Source organism: Silurus aristotelis (genome assembly GCF_946808225.1).
Source record: "Silurus aristotelis genome assembly, chromosome: 12".
In the NCBI taxonomy this organism is placed as follows: domain Eukaryota; kingdom Metazoa; phylum Chordata; class Actinopteri; order Siluriformes; family Siluridae; genus Silurus; species Silurus aristotelis.
Window position 1 is genome coordinate 2,755,637 of NC_139585.1, and position 20,867 is coordinate 2,776,503.

Genomic DNA, 20,867 nt, shown 5'->3' on the forward strand with positions numbered 1-20,867 from the left:
ATTAATTATTTTTTTCATTTTGATTTCGCCGTAGGAACTCTTTATTTGTTTCTGAGGGAAGATTGTCGGTGTTGCACGGTTACCATAGAAACGGAAAACAGTCGCGGACGGTTGCCGTTGAAGGATTTTATAGCAGGTAAAACTTTTAGCAATTAAAGTTACTTATGTTCTTATTTTAGAGACAAACTGCAAATATTCAACATTTTAACCAAGTTTTCAGGAAATAAGAGAAAAATAAAACGCTAAATAAAAATTATTTTACTGATGGGCAGCTTGTAACCGGAAGTCGCATGAACGAGTTTATTTTTTTACTTTAGTTAAATTTTCACAATAAAATATGTAATAAAGTTTGTTTGTTTGCTCGCCTGCAAATATATAATGACTTGTTAATGTATGTGAATTAATTTGTTGAAATACTGCTTTACTAGTTACTTGATAGTCACTATTTATTTATTTGTTTGTTTGTTTGTTTGTTTGTTTACCTTTTTGTGCACGTGTTTGTTTTTCTAATGCTTTATCTTTTATTCACTTTATTGGTTACCGTTTATTTATTTGTTTTGTTGATGTATTTATTTATTCTCTTATCTACCTCTGATATTATTTGTACGACTTGTTTGTTTGTTTATTTATTTATTTATTTCTATTACATTTTTTTATTACTTTTCTTGCTTATGCACTGATATATTTGTTTTATCGGTTGATTATTTATTTATTTGTTTGCTTTTATTTGCCTTTATTTATTTATTTATTTATTTATTTATTTATTTATTTATTTATTTATTTATTTATTTATTTACATGTTACTCTTGTATTTATTTATTTAGCCATCTACTCCAACTTTTTGCTTATTTATATGTTTGTTTGTTTGTTTGTTTGTTTAACTTTATTTGCCAGTAAAGTTTGTGTGTGTGTGTGCGTGTGCGTGTGTGTGCGTGTGTGTGTGTGTTTTCCCTCTGGTCAGGATGGACTCAGAGTACCTAAAACAGACAGTGGGGAGATGTTTAGTAGAAGCTCTGGTAGAAGTGGTGGAGCTCAGGCCCCCAGACCCCATTGAGTTCCTCGCTCACTACATCTACAGATACCAGGAGAACATGGAGGACGCCAAGAAGGTCAGGAAGATGCAGTTCCTGATCAATGTTAAATAAGTAAATAAGTAAACTCACCTGTGTAACAGGTAGAAACAGCACTGAAATGTGAGATTCAATTGACAGAAATGATCATGTCATGTCTGGTTACTTTTGCTTAGAAAGCAGAATACAAGAGGCAGGTGGCGGAGGAGGTGCAGAAATGCAAGGCAGAGGCCGAACATCAGAAGCGGCTCAAAGAGGAAGAGGAACGAATACGAGCCGCACAGCAGGTAAAAGATCAGATATAGTCATATTAAATACATATAAATAATGTGCCGACTGGACTCTCCGATTGCTCCACAAATACTGCACCTGGCATTTACTCAGGGTGGTGGTGAGGGTGGTAGTGTTAAAGGGTGGTGTAGTGTAGTGTTGATGGTACAGATGTTGGTGATGTGTAAATGGTACAGATGTTTGTGATGTGTAAAAGGTACAGATGTTTGTGATGTGTAAATGGTACAGATGTTGTTAATATGTAAATGGCAGATGTTTGTGATGTGTAAATGGTACAGATGTTGGTGATGTGTGAATGGTACAGATGTTGGTGATGTGTAAATGGTACAGATGTTGGTGATGTGTAAATGGTACAGATGCTGGTGATGTGTTAAAGGTACAGATGCTGGTGATGTGTTAAAGGTACAGATGCTGGTGATGTGTAAATGGTACAGATGTTGGTGATGTGTAAATGGTACAGATGTTGGTGATGTGTAAATGGTACAGATGCTGGTGATGTGTAAAAGGTACAGATGCTGGTGATGTGTAAAAGGTACAGATGTTGGTGATGTGTAAATGGTACAGATGTTGGTGATGTGTAAATGGTACAGATGCTGGTGATGTGTAAAAGGTACAGATGCTGGTGATGTGTAAATGGTACAGATGTTTGTGATGTGTAAAAGGTACAGATGTTTGTGATGTGTAAATGGTACAGATGTTGTTAATATGTAAATGGCAGATGTTTGTGATGTGTAAATGGTACAGATGTTGGTGATGTGTGAATGGTACAGATGTTGGTGATGTGTAAATGGTACAGATGTTGGTGATGTGTAAATGGTACAGATGCTGGTGATGTGTTAAAGGTACAGATGCTGGTGATGTGTTAAAGGTACAGATGCTGGTGATGTGTAAATGGTACAGATGTTGGTGATGTGTAAATGGTACAGATGTTGGTGATGTGTAAATGGTACAGATGCTGGTGATGTGTAAAAGGTACAGATGCTGGTGATGTGTAAAAGGTACAGATGTTGGTGATGTGTAAAAGGTACAGATGTTTGTGATGTGTAAATGGTACAGATGTTGTTAATATGTAAATGGCAGATGTTTGTGATGTGTAAATGGTACAGATGTTGGTGATGTGTGAATGGTACAGATGTTGGTGATGTGTAAATGGTACAGATGTTGGTGATGTGTAAATGGTACAGATGCTGGTGATGTGTTAAAGGTACAGATGCTGGTGATGTGTAAATGGTACAGATGTTGGTGATGTGTAAAAGGTACAGATGTTGGTGATGTGTAAATGGTACAGATGCTGGTGATGTGTAAATGGTACAGATGCTGGTGATGTGTAAAAGGTACAGATGCTGGTGATGTGTAAAAGGTACAGATGTTGGTGATGTGTAAATGGTACAGATGTTGGTGATGTGTAAAAGGTACAGATGTTTGTGATGTGTAAATGGTACAGATGTTGTTAATATGTAAATGGCAGATGTTTGTGATGTGTAAATGGTACAGATGTTGGTGATGTGTGAATGGTACAGATGTTGGTGATGTGTAAATGGTACAGATGTTGGTGATGTGTAAATGGTACAGATGCTGGTGATGTGTTAAAGGTACAGATGCTGGTGATGTGTAAATGGTACAGATGTTGGTGATGTGTAAAAGGTACAGATGTTGGTGATGTGTAAAAGGTACAGATGTTGATGTGTAAATGGTACAGATGCTGGTGATGTGTAAAAGGTACAGATGCTGGTGATGTGTAAATGGTACAGATGTTGGTGATGTGTAAATGGTACAGATGTTGGTGATGTGTAAATGGTACAGATGTTGGTGATGTGTAAATGGTACAGATGTTGTTAATATGTAAATGGCAGATGTTTGTGATGTGTAAATGGTACAGATGTTGGTGATGTGTGAATGGTACAGATGTTGGTGATGTGTAAATGGTACAGATGTTGGTGATGTGTAAATGGTACAGATGCTGGTGATGTGTTAAAGGTACAGATGCTGGTGATGTGTAAATGGTACAGATGTTGGTGATGTGTAAAAGGTACAGATGTTGGTGATGTGTAAATGGTACAGATGCTGGTGATGTGTAAAAGGTACAGATGCTGGTGATGTGTAAAAGGTACAGATGCTGGTGATGTGTAAAAGGTACAGATGTTGGTGATGTGTAAATGGTACAGATGTTGGTGATGTGTAAATGGTACAGATGCTGGTGATGTGTAAAAGGTACAGATGTTGATGTGTAAATGGTACAGATGCTGGTGATGTGTAAAAGGTACAGATGCTGGTGATGTGTAAATGGTACAGATGTTGGTGATGTGTAAATGGTACAGATGTTGGTGATGTGTAAATGGTACAGATGCTGGTGATGTGTAAAAGGTACAGATGTTGGTGATGTGTAAATGGTACAGATGCTGGTGATGTGTAAATGGTACAGATGTTGGTGATGTGTAAATGGTACAGATGTTGGTGATGTGTAAAAGGTACAGATGCTGGTGATGTGTAAAAGGTACAGATGTTGGTGATGTGTAAATGGTACAGATGTTGGTGATGTGTAAATGGTACAGATGTTGGTGATGTGTAAAAGGTACAGATGTTGGTGATGTGTAAAAGGTACAGATGCTGGTGATGTGTAAATGGTACAGATGCTGGTGATGTGTAAATGGTACAGATGTTGGTGATGTGTAAATGGTACAGATGCTGGTGATGTGTAAATGGTACAGATGTTGGTGATGTGTAAATGGTACAGATGCTGGTGATGTGTAAAAGGTACAGATGCTGGTGATGTGTAAATGGTACAGATGTTGGTGATGTGTAAATGGTACAGATGTTGGTGATGTGTAAATGGTACAGATGCTGGTGATGTGTAAAAGGTACAGATGTTGGTGATGTGTAAAAGGTACAGATGTTGGTGATGTGTAAAAGGTACAGATGTTGGTGATGTGTAAATGGTACAGATGTTGGTGATGTGTAAATGGTACAGATGCTGGTGATGTGTAAAAGGGACAGATGCTGGTGATGTGTAAAAGGTACAGATGTTGGTGATGTGTAAATGGTACAGATGTTGGTGATGTGTAAATGGTACAGATGTTGGTGATGTGTAAATGGTACAGATGCTGATGATGTGTAAAAGGGACAGATGCTGGTGATGTGTAAAAGGTACAGATGTTGGTGATGTGTAAATGGTACAGATGTTGGTGATGTGTAAATGGTACAGATGTTGGTGATGTGTAAAAGGGACAGATGCTGGTGATGTGTAAATGGTACAGATGTTGGTGATGTGTAAAAGGTACAGATGTTGGTGATGTGTAAATGGTACAGATGTTGGTGATGTGTAAATGGTACAGATGCTGGTGATGTGTAAAAGGGACAGATGCTGGTGATGTGTAAAAGGGACAGATGTTGGTGATGTGTAAATGGGACAGATGTTGGTGATGTGTAAATGGTACAGATGTTGGTGATGTGTAAATGGTACAGATGCTGGTGATGTGTAAATGGTACAGATGCTGGTGATGTGTAAAAGGGACAGATGCTGGTGATGTGTAAAAGGGACAGATGTTGGTGATGTGTAAATGGGACAGATGCTGGTGATGTGTAAAAGGTACAGATGTTGGTGATGTGTAAAAGGTACAGATGTTGGTGATGTGTAAATGGTACAGATGCTGGTGATGTGTAAATGGTACAGATGCTGGTGATGTGTAAATGGTACAGATGCTGGTGATGTGTAAATGGTACAGATGCTGGTGATGTGTAAATGGTACAGATGCTGGTGATGTGTAAAAGGTACAGATGTTGGTGATGTGTAAATGGTACAGATGTTGGTGATGTGTAAATGGTACAGATGCTGTTGATGTGTAAAAGGTACAGATGTTGGTGATGAGTAAATGGTACAGATGCTGGTGATGTGTAAATGGTACAGATGTTGGTGATGTGTAAAAGGGACAGATGTTGGTGATGTGTAAATGGTACAGATGCTGGTGATGTGTAAATGGTACAGATGCTGGTGATGTGTAAAAGGTACAGATGTTGGTGATGTGTAAAAGGGACAGATGTTGGTGATGTGTAAAAGGGACAGATGTTGGTGATGTGTAAAAGGGACAGATGTTGGTGATGTGTAAATGGTACAGATGTTGGTGATGTGTAAAAGGTACAGATGCTGGTGATGTGTAAAAGGTACAGATCTTGATGATGTGTAAAAGGTACAGATGTTGGTGATGTGTAAATGGTACAGATGTTGGTGATGTGTGAATGGTACAGATGTTGGTGATGTGTAAATGGTACAGATGTTGGTGATGTGTAAATGGTACAGATGCTGGTGATGTGTTAAAGGTACAGATGCTGGTGATGTGTAAATGGTACAGATGTTGGTGATGTGTAAAAGGTACAGATGTTGGTGATGTGTAAATGGTACAGATGCTGGTGATGTGTAAAAGGTACAGATGCTGGTGATGTGTAAAAGGTACAGATGTTGGTGATGTGTAAATGGTACAGATGTTGGTGATGTGTAAATGGTACAGATGCTGGTGATGTGTAAAAGGTACAGATGTTGATGTGTAAATGGTACAGATGCTGGTGATGTGTAAAAGGTACAGATGCTGGTGATGTGTAAATGGTACAGATGTTGGTGATGTGTAAATGGTACAGATGTTGGTGATGTGTAAATGGTACAGATGCTGGTGATGTGTAAAAGGTACAGATGTTGGTGATGTGTAAATGGTACAGATGCTGGTGATGTGTAAATGGTACAGATGTTGGTGATGTGTAAATGGTACAGATGTTGGTGATGTGTAAAAGGTACAGATGCTGGTGATGTGTAAAAGGTACAGATGTTGGTGATGTGTAAATGGTACAGATGTTGGTGATGTGTAAATGGTACAGATGTTGGTGATGTGTAAAAGGTACAGATGTTGGTGATGAGTAAATGGTACAGATGTTGGTGATGTGTAAATGGTACAGATGCTGGTGATGTGTAAATGGTACAGATGTTGGTGATGTGTAAATGGTACAGATGTTGGTGATGTGTAAATGGTACAGATGTTGGTGATGTGTAAATGGTACAGATGCTGGTGATGTGTAAAAGGTACAGATGCTGGTGATGTGTAAATGGTACAGATGTTGGTGATGTGTAAATGGTACAGATGTTGGTGATGTGTAAATGGTACAGATGCTGGTGATGTGTAAAAGGTACAGATGTTGGTGATGTGTAAAAGGTACAGATGTTGGTGATGTGTAAAAGGTACAGATGTTGGTGATGTGTAAATGGTACAGATGTTGGTGATGTGTAAAAGGTACAGATGTTGGTGATGTGTAAAAGGTACAGATGTTGGTGATGTGTAAATGGTACAGATGCTGTTGATGTGTAAAAGGTACAGATGTTGGTGATGTGTAAAAGGTACAGATGTTGGTGATGTGTAAATGGTACAGATGTTGGTGATGTGTAAAAGGGACAGATGTTGGTGATGTGTAAATGGTACAGATGCTGGTGATGTGTAAATGGTACAGATGCTGGTGATGTGTAAATGGTACAGATGCTGGTGATGTGTAAAAGGTACAGATGTTGGTGATGTGTAAAAGGGACAGATGTTGGTGATGTGTAAAAGGGACAGATGTTGGTGATGTGTAAATGGTACAGATGCTGGTGATGTGTAAATGGTACAGATGCTGGTGATGTGTAAAAGGTACAGATGTTGGTGATGTGTAAATGGTACAGATGCTGTTGATGTGTAAAAGGTACAGATGTTGGTGATGAGTAAATGGTACAGATGCTGGTGATGTGTAAATGGTACAGATGTTGGTGATGTGTAAAAGGGACAGATGTTGGTGATGTGTAAATGGTACAGATGTTGGTGATGTGTAAAAGGTACAGATGTTGGTGATGTGTAAATGGTATAAATGCTGTTGATGTGTAAAAGGTACAGATGTTGGTGATGAGTAAATGGTACAGATGCTGGTGATGAGTAAAAGGTACAGTGGCAGCAGGCATGTGGCCGAGCCCCGGGTTTGTGGATGGGGGCGGAGCCAGAGGGAATGAGCAGTAAGGATCATACACCTGTAGCTAATTTAACTAATTAATATTCTCTGTTGCAGTGAATGAGGAAGAGGAAAAAAGAGCCACAAGAGGGAGAAAGAGGAAGAGAGAGGAAGAGAGAGGAAGAGAGAGGGAGACAGAGAGACAGAGAGAGAGAGAGAGAGAGAGAGAGAGAGAGAGAGAGAGAGAGAGAGAGAGAGAGATGCCCAGCTGAGTGTGTCTGCATGTGTGTTTAGAGCTTAAAACACCGCAAAGTGAAAGTAAATCTTAAAAGCCCAATTACAGTGGAATAAAGCCAGTTCACTTGTCACCTGTCTCCTCTTTCTTCCCCCTGAGTCCGCGAGTTCTACATACTGGTGCCAAAACCCGGCTTTCGGGAAAAGATTTATTCAGTCACACCGCCATGGAGTCTTCCACGCTGAGTCAGCTGGTTTGAAGCCGAGTGCGACTCCCAAAAAGTGCAGTCAGGCAGGTGGAAGGTTGGTATCTGGGATGATGGGTAGGTGCATCCCCACACTAATAAGACTGCATTGATTGCGGCCTGCCCGAGACAGACCGGGGAACAGACGGCTGTGACGGTATGTGGCAGCGAGCGTGTGCAGATGTTGGTGTTTTTGAGCTTGTACATCATGGTACAAGCACATTTGCATATCTGGTTAGAAAAAAATGCTTAACTGGTAGCTCTACATGATCTGTTAGCTACTGTACATTACTCAGCGTCAGAAACGTTGTATAGATGCCCGGCTGTCCATTCAGGTGGTTTTCACCTTTATGAGAATAAAAATCACTTTTTAACGCCATTCTCAGAACAGGAAAAAAAGAAAGAAAGCTGCAGAATCGCTTGTGTTCTTCACCTCCAGGACGTAAAGACGGCAGGGACGAAAGATGCGGACAGAGCGCCCTCTAGAGATGGGAATGAGGAAACGACAGACGAACCTGCGAACGAGTCGACCGTGAGGGTGATACACCACTGATCATTGTTCTACTCATTTTTTGGAGAAAGAAGAAGCAAGGGAGAAAAAGAAATAGATCATTTAGACAGATAGGAAATAAAAAGTCCTTTTTTTCACCTCCATGCATACTGATTTTCACAGGATTTAGGTGGATCGAAACCTCCAGATGCTGATGGTATGATCTCAGAGGACACAGGTGATGCAACGAAGCACCCTGAAGAACCAGCGAGCGTGATAGAACCCAGTTTAGAAGAAGCGGAGGTGAGGAGACAAGTCACACCCACTGTGAAGGTAATACAGTATTTATTATCGTTTCTACTTATTGATGGAGAAAGAAAAAGGGAGGGAGGAAAAGAGAAGTGCAGACAGAACTATCAAGAAGAAAATGAAAAGTAGTTTTCTTTTTTCGAGAGACTGAAAAAATACCAGAGAAAGTTGATGGTGATTCTTGATGCAAAAATCTTCGTCTTTTTTTTTTTTTTCACTTCCATGCATTTTGATTATCACAGGATTCAGATGGATCAAAACCTCCAGATGTGAAGGCTACGATCTCAGAAGATACAGATGATGCAGCGAAACTCCCTGAAGAACCAGAGAGCGAGATAGAACCGAGTCCAAGCCAAGCGAAGGAGGAGGTGAGGAGAAACATTGCTTTTTATTACAATGAAGGATCCAAACAGGTGAAAATCTCAAGAGGTACGAGAATAGAATAAGAAGAAACTATTTAACTGCATATTTTTGAAGCTTATTCTGTACATACACTGCGCAGCCAAAAGTTTGTGGACACCTAACCAAAAGATATTTTATGTGCTATGTCCTTTTCGAACATCCCATTCCAGATTCAGTGTTTATTTTGCTGTTACAATGAGCTCCACCTTTCTGGAAAGATGTTTCACCAGATTTTGGAGTGTGCTTGTGGATTTTAGAGATTTATAGCAGGCCACTTAAGATCTTCCACTTTATCCCATGTTAAAGATATCTTCATGGAGCTGGCTTTGTGCACAGGGACATTGTCATGCTGGACAGAGCACTATGTGGTAACCGTTTGGAAAAGAAAAACAGATAGCTAGAAAAGGCAGGTGTCCAAATACTTTTGACCACATATTGCATACTTATCATAAAGACTGTATCGGAATCAACACATTATCGGAGTTACTGAATTTTCAATCGAACCCATGCTTGCTCAGCCGGAGAGTGAAGGCACCATCTGCCCTCTTCCACATACACATCATACAGAGGCTCACGATTGGCTGGTGATTAACATGGAAGCAAGAGAATGCCCCTCCCACTGAGAGAGCTCAGGAAATGTCGTTCTTTTGTACTACAGTTGAAAGTGGAAATGGCCAGAACTTTACCTTCTCCAGACAACACTTATGCAACCTCAATAGAAACAAGAACAGAAAACGAAGAACTGCGCTCGAATTCCAGCACTAGAAGAGTGTAGAAGATTTTCAGTGAGCAGATACAGTTTAATAAGCGAACAAGGCTAACCTGAGGCGCTCCACGTTTCTCCTCATCGACCTGTTATCTGTCGGCTAACAAGCCAAAACATTCCTCCACTTCCGCGGTACAAAGTGTTAGCTTCTTGATTCAGTAAAACCCCAGACAGCTACACAAAATACCACACACATTATCAACTCCAGCTACGTTATCATCTGACAGAATTGCTCTCAGTTTTGGAATTTGTTTTTTTGTTGCCAAATTCACATGCTCGAAAAATAAATAGGAAAATATTTCGTTTGTGAAAGAGAAGGCAACCAAAACGGCAGTCAGATGCTAAACGAACAAGGATCCAATCTGCCGTGAGCGGTGGAGCCACGTTTAAAAGGGGGTTGGGTCCTTCACTACACGCCGTGATTGGCTGAGATGAGTAAGAGAAAAGTCAGCACAGTGTGAGGGTTCCGAATGGGACAATCACACGATGTTTACACTCATTTCTAGGACTCAAGCGGATCGAACCCTTCTAATGGACTTGTTCCGGTCTCGGAGGACTACCAGGAGGGAAATCCTGAAGAAACTGAGAGCGAGAGACAAGTGAGCCAAAATGAAGGAGAGGAAGAGGTGAGGATGGAAGAACTTATTGGGAAATCTTTGTCTTGCTAGAGTTTAGAATTTATCTTTTGAGCGTTGAGAAATGGAGAAAGAAGAAGGGAGATATCCATAAAAATGATATAAAGCTGAATTTTCAAAAAACCAAGCTGTTACCTTGACACACAATATGTCACCTCCTATAGGAAGGAAGCAATAATGCACCACAAACTCTGATGGGATCTGCAGAGGAACCGTTTGATCCAGAACCTTCTCAGATGCTGCAGGTGACACCTTTTTCCCAAGAAACCTTTTAAAAGAAATAAATGAAAGCAAAATGTAAGAGAGAGAGAGAGAGAGAGAGAGAGAGAGAGAGAGAGAGAGAGAGAGAGAGAGAGAGAGAAAATAGACTGATGATGATGATGATTATAAAAGTGCAGAATGTTCTTCTTTGAAACAGGAAGACGTTGAGCTCACACACACCGACAAAGCCGAAGACCAATCAGGAGCTCAGACGGAGAACGAATCTGCAGGACAGGAAGAGCCTGAGACCCTCACCGACCCGAGCATGCTCAACGACACAGTAATGTTTCTGCTTATCTGCTTAATTCTGTGTCATTAGGGTTTTCTTCTGCATGAAGAACTACTAACTACTACTAGTTGAACTGCTATAAGTACTAGTTACTGCTGTAAATAATAATACTAGTAGTTCTACTATTGCTACTATTTTTTATTAAGTCTACTACTAAAACTATTACACTACTACAACAACTACTGTTTTTACTGCTGAAATATGACTAACACTACTGGTATTACTGGTATAAATCTATATATATATATATAAAGTTCAAATAACACTGACTGACTCACTCACTCATCTCAAAATCTCAAAAACCACTGCACAGATTGCAATGAAATTTGGAACATACCTTCCTCTTGGGCAGGGGTCTCCAATCTTTTCCAGAAAGGGCCAGTGTGGGTGCAGGTTTTTATTCCAACCGAACAAGTCCACACCAAATTCTACTTGTTCAAATCTAATGACCTTCATTTTCAATGACTATCAGGTGTGACCATTGATTGGTTGGAATGAAAACCTGCACCCACACTGGCCCTTCCTGGAAAAGATTGAAGACCCCTGCTCTTGGGTCTTAGGTGCTCACTAAGAAAGGGTTTTGAAAAATTCGCCCTGGATCGTGGCTAACTCGCGAAAAACGCGATTTCCCACGCATTGTAAACTCTTCGAAATAACATTACGGATCCTAATGAAACTTAGTACATTGTTTCTTATTAGATGTTAGATGCACGATAAAAATTAATTTCACAGTAGTTTGCCCTGTATCGGTACTACAAAGGGGTAGTACGTTATTTGTTGACGTTACGTTCTGATCTCTGATCATCCAGTCCTGCTCAGTGCTTACTGCTTATTGCCATATTGCTTAACGTTCTGACTTTCAGCTAGTACTACAATAATTACTGCTAAAATATGACTAACTCCTATATCACCTCCTATAGGAAGGAAGCAAAAATGCACCACAAACTCTGATGGGATCTGCAGAGGAGAAACTGTTTGATCCAGAACCTTCTCAGATGCTGCAGGTGACACCTTTTTCCCAAGAAAAACCTTTTAAGAGAAATAAATGAAAGCAAAATATAAAAGAGAGAGTGAGAGAGAGTGAGAGAGAGTGAGAGAGAGTGAGAGAGAGTGAGAGAGAGTGAGAGAGAGAGAGAGAGAGAGAGAGAGAGAGAGAGAGAGAGAGAGAGAGAGAGAGAGAGAGAGAGAAATAGACTGATGATGATGATGATTATAAAAGTGCAGAATGTTCTTCTTTGAAACAGGAAGACGTTGAGCTCACACACACCGACAAAGCCGAAAACCAAACAGGAGCTCAGACGGAGAACGAATCTGCAGGACAGGAAGAGCCTGAGACCCTCACCGACCCGAGCATGCTCAACGACACAGTAATGTTTCTGCTTATCTGCTTAATTCTGTGTCATTAGGGTTTTTTCTTGCATGAAGAACCTCTAACTACTACTAACTACTACTAGTTTAAGTGCTATAAGTACTAGTTACTGCTTTAAATAATACTAGTAGTTCTACTATTGCTACTATTTTTTTATTAAATCTACTACTAAAACTACTAGTATTACTGCTATGAATTATACTATAGACTATTACACTACTACACCAACTAGGGTTTTTACTGCTAAAATATTACTAACTACTACTTTTACTGGTAGAAATATTTTAGCAGTAAAAACCGTAGTCGGTGTAGTAGTGTAATAAATACTACTATGATTACTGCTAAAATATTACTAACTACTGGTATTAATGGTAAAAAAAATAATACTACAATAATCACTGCTATAATATGACTAAATACTGGTATTTCTGGTAGAAAATACTACTATAATTACTGCTAAAATATTACTAACTACTGGTATTACTCGTAAAAATACTACTATTGCTAAGACTACAACTATTAGTATCATTGCTATAAATTCTAATATCACTAAGACTACTACTATTACTAAAACTACTTTTACTACAAATACCAGTTTTACTGTTCGAAATTCTAAGAACACTATTATTACTAAATCTACTACTACTCCAACTACTAGTTTACTGCTATCTTCTTCTTCTTCTTCTTCTTCTTCTTTCAGCTGCTCCCACTAGGAGGCGCCACATTTGATCATCCGTCTCCATACCACCCTGTCCTCTACATCTGCATCTTTCACACCAACTACCTACATGTCTTCCTTCACCACATCCATAAACCTCCTCCTTGTTCTTCCTCTTTTCCTCCTTCCTGGCGGCTCCATCCTCAGCATTCTCCTACTGATATACCCCATGTCCCTCCTCTGCACATGTCCAAACATCTCAATCTCACCTCCCTTACCATGTCACCAAAACGTCCTACATGTGCTGTCCCTCTAATAAACTCATTTCTAATCCTGTCCATCGTCGTCACTCCCAACGAACATCTCAACATCTTCAGCTCTGCTACCTCCAGCTCCACCTCCTGTCTTTTACTCAATTCCCCTGTCTCTAATCCATACAACATCTCTTCACTTTCACAGATACTCTTCTATCACAAATCACTCCTGCTATCACTCTTCTCCACCCACTCCACCCTGCCTGCACTCTTTTCTTCACTTCTCTAACACACTCTCCATTACTTTGCATTGTTGACCCCCAGGTACCTGAACTCCTCCACCTTCTCCACCTCTTCTCCCTGCAACCGCACCACTCCACTGCCCTCCCTCTCATTCACACACATGTACTCTGTCTTACTCCTACTGACTTTCATTCCACTTCTCTCTAGCGCATATCTCCACCTCTCCAGGCTCTTCTCAACCTGCTCTCTACTCTCACCACAAATCACAATATCATCTGCAAACATCATAGTCCACGGAGACTCCTGTCTGACCTCGTCTGTCAACCTGTCTATCACCACTGCAAACAGGAAAGGGCTCAGGGTCGATCCTTGGTGCAGTCCAACCTCCACCTTGAACCAGTCTGTTGTTCCTACTGCACACTTCACTGCTGTCACACTGTCCTCATACATGTCCTGCACCACCCTCACATACTTCTCTGACACACCTGACTTCCTCATACAATACCACAACTCCTCTCTCCACCCTGTCGTACGCTTTCTCTAAATCCACAAATACACAATAAAATTAATTCTGATCTACTCTATACTTCTCCTGGACTGGTAGTAGTCTTAGTACTAGTTAATGCTTTAATACTAGTAAATACTATAATACTAGAAATACTGCTAGTACTTGATATTTCTACTATTATTACTACAACTAAAACTTTTAGTTTTACTTACTAATCTTACTGGTGTGACTACAACCACCACTAGTCTTATTACTAGTTAGTGTTATAAACACTACCACAAATACTATTACTATTATTAAGACCAAAATACGACTACTATTGTTTTTGCAAATACCATTAGTATTATTACTGTTCCTAGTACTATTTCCAAAAAATCTACTACTATAAGTAGTGTTATTATCGCTATGACAACCACAACTAGTACTACTATTAGTCTTAGTATCCATTACTACTACTTCCTTAGCAACTATAAGTATTTCTGATATACACTTATTGGCAAATGTTTGTGGACACTTCACTACAGATACTTCTTAAACATCCCATTAGACATTTAGTCCACATTTGCTTTTCTACCCTCCACACTTCTGGAAAGATGTTCTACTAGAGTTTGGAGTGTGCCTTTTGGGGTGCAGTCAATCATTCCATGTAAAGCAGATTTTCATGGAGCTCATTGTCATGCTGGACCAGGTTTGGGTTTCCTAGTTTAAGGAAAAATTTCAGGAGGAACCAGATACTGGTGGAATATTCAGGTGTTCCAATACAATCCCAATCCCAGTACTACTACTTCTACTAGTATTTCTGCAATGACCCTATAATCTTTTTGTAGATCAGAACCGGGTTTCTAGCTCTTTTTATATATTTTTTTATTATATAAAGTAAAATATATCTATTATTTTTTAATTCCTGTGAACGGTTATTTGCTAAGTAAGCCTTAGTAACACCATTGTTTGTTTTCGTTTGCAGGAGAAGAATGAAGAAGATTGAAGAAGACCTCTTTAAATATGATTTAAACTTTCTAAATGTTTATACAATAAATGTTAAGGTCACCATAAAAAGAAAGCTTTCTGAAGTATACAAGCATGTTAAATAAATTTGGCAAAGTCACAAAGCCGTTGTGTGGAACGCGTTTCTCATGAGCAGGTGTCAGGCTAGAGGTTTTCTACAGGGGGTGAACACAAGTGCAGAGTCAGACTCAAACAGGCTGGAAAGTCCAGCAAACTCAAATTAAATAAGCAAAAGAAACAAAAATACACACAAATGCAGAGCAAAAGTCAGTTCACAATTCAAAAACGAACATCTCACGAACGCATGGAAAATTGTAAAGTCTTTCTCTGGGAAAAAACCCAAAACGAAAAAGGATTTCCCAGGATCATTGTAGAGAAACCGCTAGACTCTATCAATCCACTGGGGGGAAGAATAGAGCAATACAACCAGAGCTATAGGATTACACAGCACCAGGGTGTAAATACTAGGGAGGGGCAATACCACTTGATTTCTTTTCGATCTGAAAGTACTTTAAAGACTGGTAATGTCAATATCAATACCGATACCAGTGTTGAAACCCATCAAGAAATATTTAATAGACTACAGTGGGTGGATCTTCTGTCCTGTTACATTTATTTGTAAAAACTCATTCAGATGCGACTCTGGGAATATACATACACAAAAGGCAAGTAAATGTTCAAATATGAAAATAAAACTCCTGTGTTGTACATTAGTACGTTGTAAGCCCATGTTTCTCTCCCTGCAGCTTCTCAATTACTTAACTGAGACCACAATGTGTGTCATATCATCACTGACTCCTGGGACAACTCAGGTCTGAGGTTCAACACACCTATAGAGTTACAAGCACTATTATGTGTTAAATGGTACAGATGTTGGTGTTAGTGGTTGAGGTAACTGGTACAGATGTTCAGGTCTGATATTGAAATTATGTCTGATGTCAAAATGATTTCTTTCATGGTGGTGTTTTTAGGAGCTGTTGGATCTCGAATCTTGCTGATAACATTGTTCTGGGTTCATGAGATATTTGTGCAACCAAGGAAGAGTGTGTGTGTGTGTGTGTGTGTGTGTGTGTGTGTGTGTGTGTGTGTGTGTGTGTGTGTGTGTGCTTTGGGGTCATCTGACTTTAGTGAGTTATGGAAGATGTGGTCAGTTTACTGTGTACAAGTTCATTTACTCTCTCTCTCTCTCTCTCTCACACACACACACACACACACACACACACACACACACACACTTGCACAAACACACACATTAACACACACACACACACACAAACTTGTACAAACACACACACACACACAAACTTGTACAAACACACACACACACAAACTTGTACAAACACACACACACACACACACACACACACAAACTTGCACAAACACACACACATATTAACACACACACACACACACACACACACAAACTTGCACAAACACAAACATATGAACACACACACACACACACACACACAAACTTGCACAAACACACACATTAACACACACACACACACACAAACTTATACAAACACACACATATTAACACACACATACACACACACACACACACACACACACAAACTTGCACAAACACACACATATTAACATTGTTCTGGGTTCATGAGATATTTGTGCAACCAAGGAAGAGTGTGTGTGTGTGTGTGTGTGTGTGTGTGTGTGTGTGTGTGTGTGTGTGTGTGTGTGTGTGTGTGTGTGTGTGTGTGTGCTTTGGGGTCATCTGACTTTAGTGAGTTATGGAAGATGTGGTCAGTTTACTGTGTACAAGTTCATTTACTCTCTCTCTCTCTCTCTCTCTCACACACACACACACACACACACACACACACACACACACACACACACACACTTGCACAAACACACACATTAACACACACACACACACACAAACTTGTACAAACACACACACACACAAACTTGTACAAACACACACACACACAAACTTGTACAAACACACACACACACACACACACACACACACACAAACTTGCACAAACACACACACATATTAACACACACACACACACACACACACACAAACTTGCACAAACACACACATATGAACACACACACACACACACACAAACTTGCACAAACACACACATTAACACACACACACACACACACAAACTTATACAAACACACACATATTAACACACACATACACACACACACACACACAAACTTGCACAAACACACACATATTAACACACACACACACACAAACTTGCAAAAACACACATATTAAAACACACACACACACACACACACACACACACACACACACACACACACACACACACACACACACACACACACCTTAGGAGAAAATACCAAATGCTGCAACACAATGTCTGGATCAATGTGCCAAAACTGTCCCAGCGTCAGATCCTCCCAGATTCCACAGTCATTTCGAAACAAAAGCACTTTTATAACGTGGATTAATTTTGAGAAAACAATTTTTATTCTAAAACTGATGAGCTGAAATTCTTTCTTGAGAAATGATCAGTAAACCCACGTGAGTCTCTGTCACATAACTAGTACAAGTTACTGATCAGGTTTCAGCAAGTAAACTTTATAGAAGAAACTGTGTGGAATGACTTGTTACTCAACTACTATTATTTCAAGTCTACTTTTACTATACTATTATAAATACTGCTACTATCACTGGTATCACTAAAACTGCTACTAGTGCTGGTTACCGCTGTAAACATTACTACTTCTATTACTTAGGCTTCTAATACAACTACTACATAGTACATATTATTACTACTGTTATGACTACTACTAGAAATAGTACTAGTTTTATCACTACACATGGCTATAAATACTACACAATGTATTACTGTTACTAAGACTTCTGCTACAGTAGCACTTCTATAACTACTAATACTACTACTACCTGTGTCGTTAGTATTCGAGAGGGTTGATGAAAACGGCTTCATATTTTGTATTAAAATACTTGTGTTTTGTATTTTCATAGTTTTAAAATACTGTAAAATGCTTTGTAAAAGGTTCTACATGATGACATCATAAAACTGCGGCCTCTGATTGGTTCCTACTCAGTATTTTGCTCAGACTTGAGATCAGAACAGAAAACTGATCCGTATGGAAGAAGGTGGTGAAGGTAAGAAACCTGCCAGCTTTTAAACAGCGTCTAGTGAGTGATAAAGAAAAGTCTGATTGCTGAATATTGTTCTCTAAATGAAGTAGATGTTTAGTAGGATCATGATTTTGTGTCCCACTGCATGAACGACTGCTGACACGTGATATATTATTATATTAATGAATAATAATCGAATGATTAATCAGTTAGAAACTAGTTAATTTGACTGCAGGTGCATCAGTCGTCTTCTTCTGAATCACTTGTTTGTAATCGACTCAGTGATTCTGATGTAAAGCAGCTCTTCGTTACCAAACACCAAGTAACTCAATTAGGATACAATTAAGATTCATAAACTGTTCAACATGAAACTGCTGCTTACTTTAAAACTAACCTTCATCTGGAACATCTCAGGGACACGGATGTGAATATTTGATCTGTTAACTGGGTGCACGTGTCAGATTTATTGCGTGAGAACATCTGCTGCTATCAAACATTGTTTACTGAATCAACTGAGTCGGTGTGATGCTGAAGAACAAATCAAACAGACCAGCTGATGGACGATTTATGGAGAAATTTCATGCCCCCTTGTAAAAGTATTTTTTTAGTATTTTTAAATAGAGTTTTCTGAGGTATGAGCGGTCACTCGGTTGATTTTTTTGCTTTGTTACGCGAGCGAAAAATTGAGGTACGAGCTCGAGACGCCGCTGCTGGACGGCGAAGCGAAGCCAGAAAGTGAAAACTGAGACAAAAATTAAGATAAGCAAAGACGAAAAAGTTAAAATTATAAAGTTTAGGGATACGTAGTGTACAGGAGTGATAGTAAAAAACGAGTTTTTCCTCCGCTTATCACCTCTAACCCCCCTCCACACACACACACACACACACACACACACATGTTTTTCTCCCGATGCCGTGCAGCTCAGAACACAGGTGAGGTGCGTTTTTTCGTTTCGTTCGGAAATTTCATTGGTCTAATGTTATGGGGTTCAGTTTTTTGGCTTGAAGTTCGTAAAACTGGGAAAAACCCAGGAAAAATCCATAAATTAGCCGCTTTGTTGTTTAAGCCGCAGGTTTCAAAACGTGGGAAAAAGGAGCGGCTTATAGTCCGAAAAATACGGTAGTTGTACCAGTAATACTAGTATTACGACTACTAGTTAAACAAACAAATAAACCAAACAAACAATTGCCTCTTACAAAATTTAGAGGCTTCTGTGGAATTCATTTTTCTTTTTCTTTTTTTTACTAGAACACAAGTCAGAACTCTAATCATAACTGCTCTTCCTACACACACACACACACACACACACACACACACACACACACACACACACACACACACACACATCACCCCTGCTCTTATTTAGAGCTCAGTTATTTCTTCACAGTAGTTCTGCAGCACTGCAGTGTGTGATTAAAAGTGTGTGTTTCTATGTGTGTGTGTGTGTGTGTGTGTGTGTGTGTGTGTGTTTGTGTGTGTGTGTGTGTAGGAAGAGCAGTTATGATTAGAGTTTTGACCTGTGTAGTGGGAAATGTACAGTGGGAGTCATGCTCTCTGAAGCTTTACGCTCTTTCACGGAACCCTGAGTTCCAAACACACTTCGAGGTCAGTGTGTGTGTGTGTCTGTGTGTGTGTGTGTGTGTGTGTGTGTGTGTGTGTGTGTGTGTGTGTGTGTGTTTACTCTTTGGACAGTGTTCCTATAGAGAGAATTAGGACCTTTCATTATGTTTGTTATGTTATGTTTGTTTTTTTTTCATCAAGCTCAGCCCTGCCCAAATGAGACGAGACAGCTCCTGATTGGCTGATTTCTTCCTTATGCAAATGAGCTTGACAGGTTTTTATATAAAATCATCGAGTCGTGTAGCTGATGCTGTGAAGCGACTGAAACTCTCAGCTATGAGTCGTGACAAAAACGTGTAACTACTGTGTGTGAGGTGTGAATTCAACTTCGGGCGAAAACAGTGAGTATTTCAGCAGAATAATTCTAATCTTTAAAATCATGGCATAAAAGGAGCAAAGAACAAGAATCAAAATACTCTTCTACTATGTAAAATCTATTAGTATTTCTTAAGTATTACTAATACTGCTACTAGGGTTAGTTACTAGTATAGAAATTACTTCCAATACTACAATTTTTTACCAAAAATATCAGTACTTCTACAGATACTAGCATTACTGCTATAAATTGTATTAATAGCATTAATGTACTCCAACTTATGGTATTATTTCTATAGCTACTACAACTACTACTTAGCAATTAAATACTACTAGTTGTAGAAATAGCCCTACTATAAATACTTCTGCAATTACTACTACAGAGATTAGTATTAGTTCTTTACATGCTCCTGGAATTAGAAGGTGAAATTCTACAAATAGCAGTAATAGTACTATTACTTTACCACTATTATTAAAACTAGTATTAGTGCTAAGAATTATTAATTGAATTACTACTGCTAATACTAGTCTTATAAATACATCACTTATATAAATACCTAATTATATAAACACCTAATACCATGATTACCAGTACTACGTTTATAAATATTAAAAATGCCACTTCTGGTACTACTACGATTATTAAAACTACTGCTGCCACTACTTGTATTGATTTTATGGCAACTACAAAATGCAAATACAACTACTAATGCCAGTACTAGTTTTGGTACTATGTAAATACTACTACTAGCATGACTATTAGTACTTCTGCACTTAGTACCACCAATTTTATAACTATTATTACTACTAGTATTACTAAGACTACTAC

The 20,867-nt window shown here is 39.1% G+C and overlaps 1 protein-coding gene and 1 pseudogene across 9 annotated transcripts in view; both read left to right on the forward strand.

The window, feature by feature from the left end:
• The first annotated feature begins 50 nt into the window (after positions 1-50).
• dydc2 (DPY30 domain containing 2) lies at positions 51-15,088 on the forward strand. The gene is made up of 12 exons (XM_083557730.1): positions 51-136; positions 962-1,109; positions 1,247-1,357; positions 8,235-8,333; positions 8,469-8,618; positions 8,837-8,962; positions 10,269-10,388; positions 10,562-10,642; positions 10,816-10,938; positions 11,868-11,951; positions 12,192-12,314; positions 14,944-15,088. Exons 2-12 carry the CDS (start codon positions 963-965, stop codon positions 14,962-14,964), a joined length of 1,185 nt encoding a protein of 394 aa, XP_083413856.1. The 5' UTR covers positions 51-136; position 962; the 3' UTR covers positions 14,965-15,088.
• Positions 15,089-19,332: 4,244 nt separating this feature from the next.
• Positions 19,333-20,867, forward strand: part of LOC310734306 (peroxiredoxin-like 2A) — a 5,788-nt pseudogene continuing 4,253 nt past the window's right edge. For 2 of the 8 annotated variants that reach the window (XR_014538171.1, XR_014538172.1), the window contains exons 1-2: positions 19,610-19,708; positions 19,870-20,064. The product of XR_014538171.1 is annotated as a peroxiredoxin-like 2A (transcript). The other 6 variants (XR_014538173.1, XR_014538175.1, XR_014538168.1 and 3 more) reach the window with 5 other exon arrangements.

Bases quoted from the DNA above. Each gene is read 5' to 3' on its own strand.
- dydc2 (XM_083557730.1), top strand. From the start codon at position 963: ATGGACTCAGAGTACCTAAAACAGACAGTGGGGAGATGTTTAGTAGAA. The intron at 10,389-10,561 runs GTGAGGATGGAA...CACCTCCTATAG, and splicing joins AAAATGAAGGAGAGGAAGAG to GAAGGAAGCAATAATGCACC. The intron at 11,952-12,191 runs GTGACACCTTTT...TCTTTGAAACAG, and splicing joins AACCTTCTCAGATGCTGCAG to GAAGACGTTGAGCTCACACA.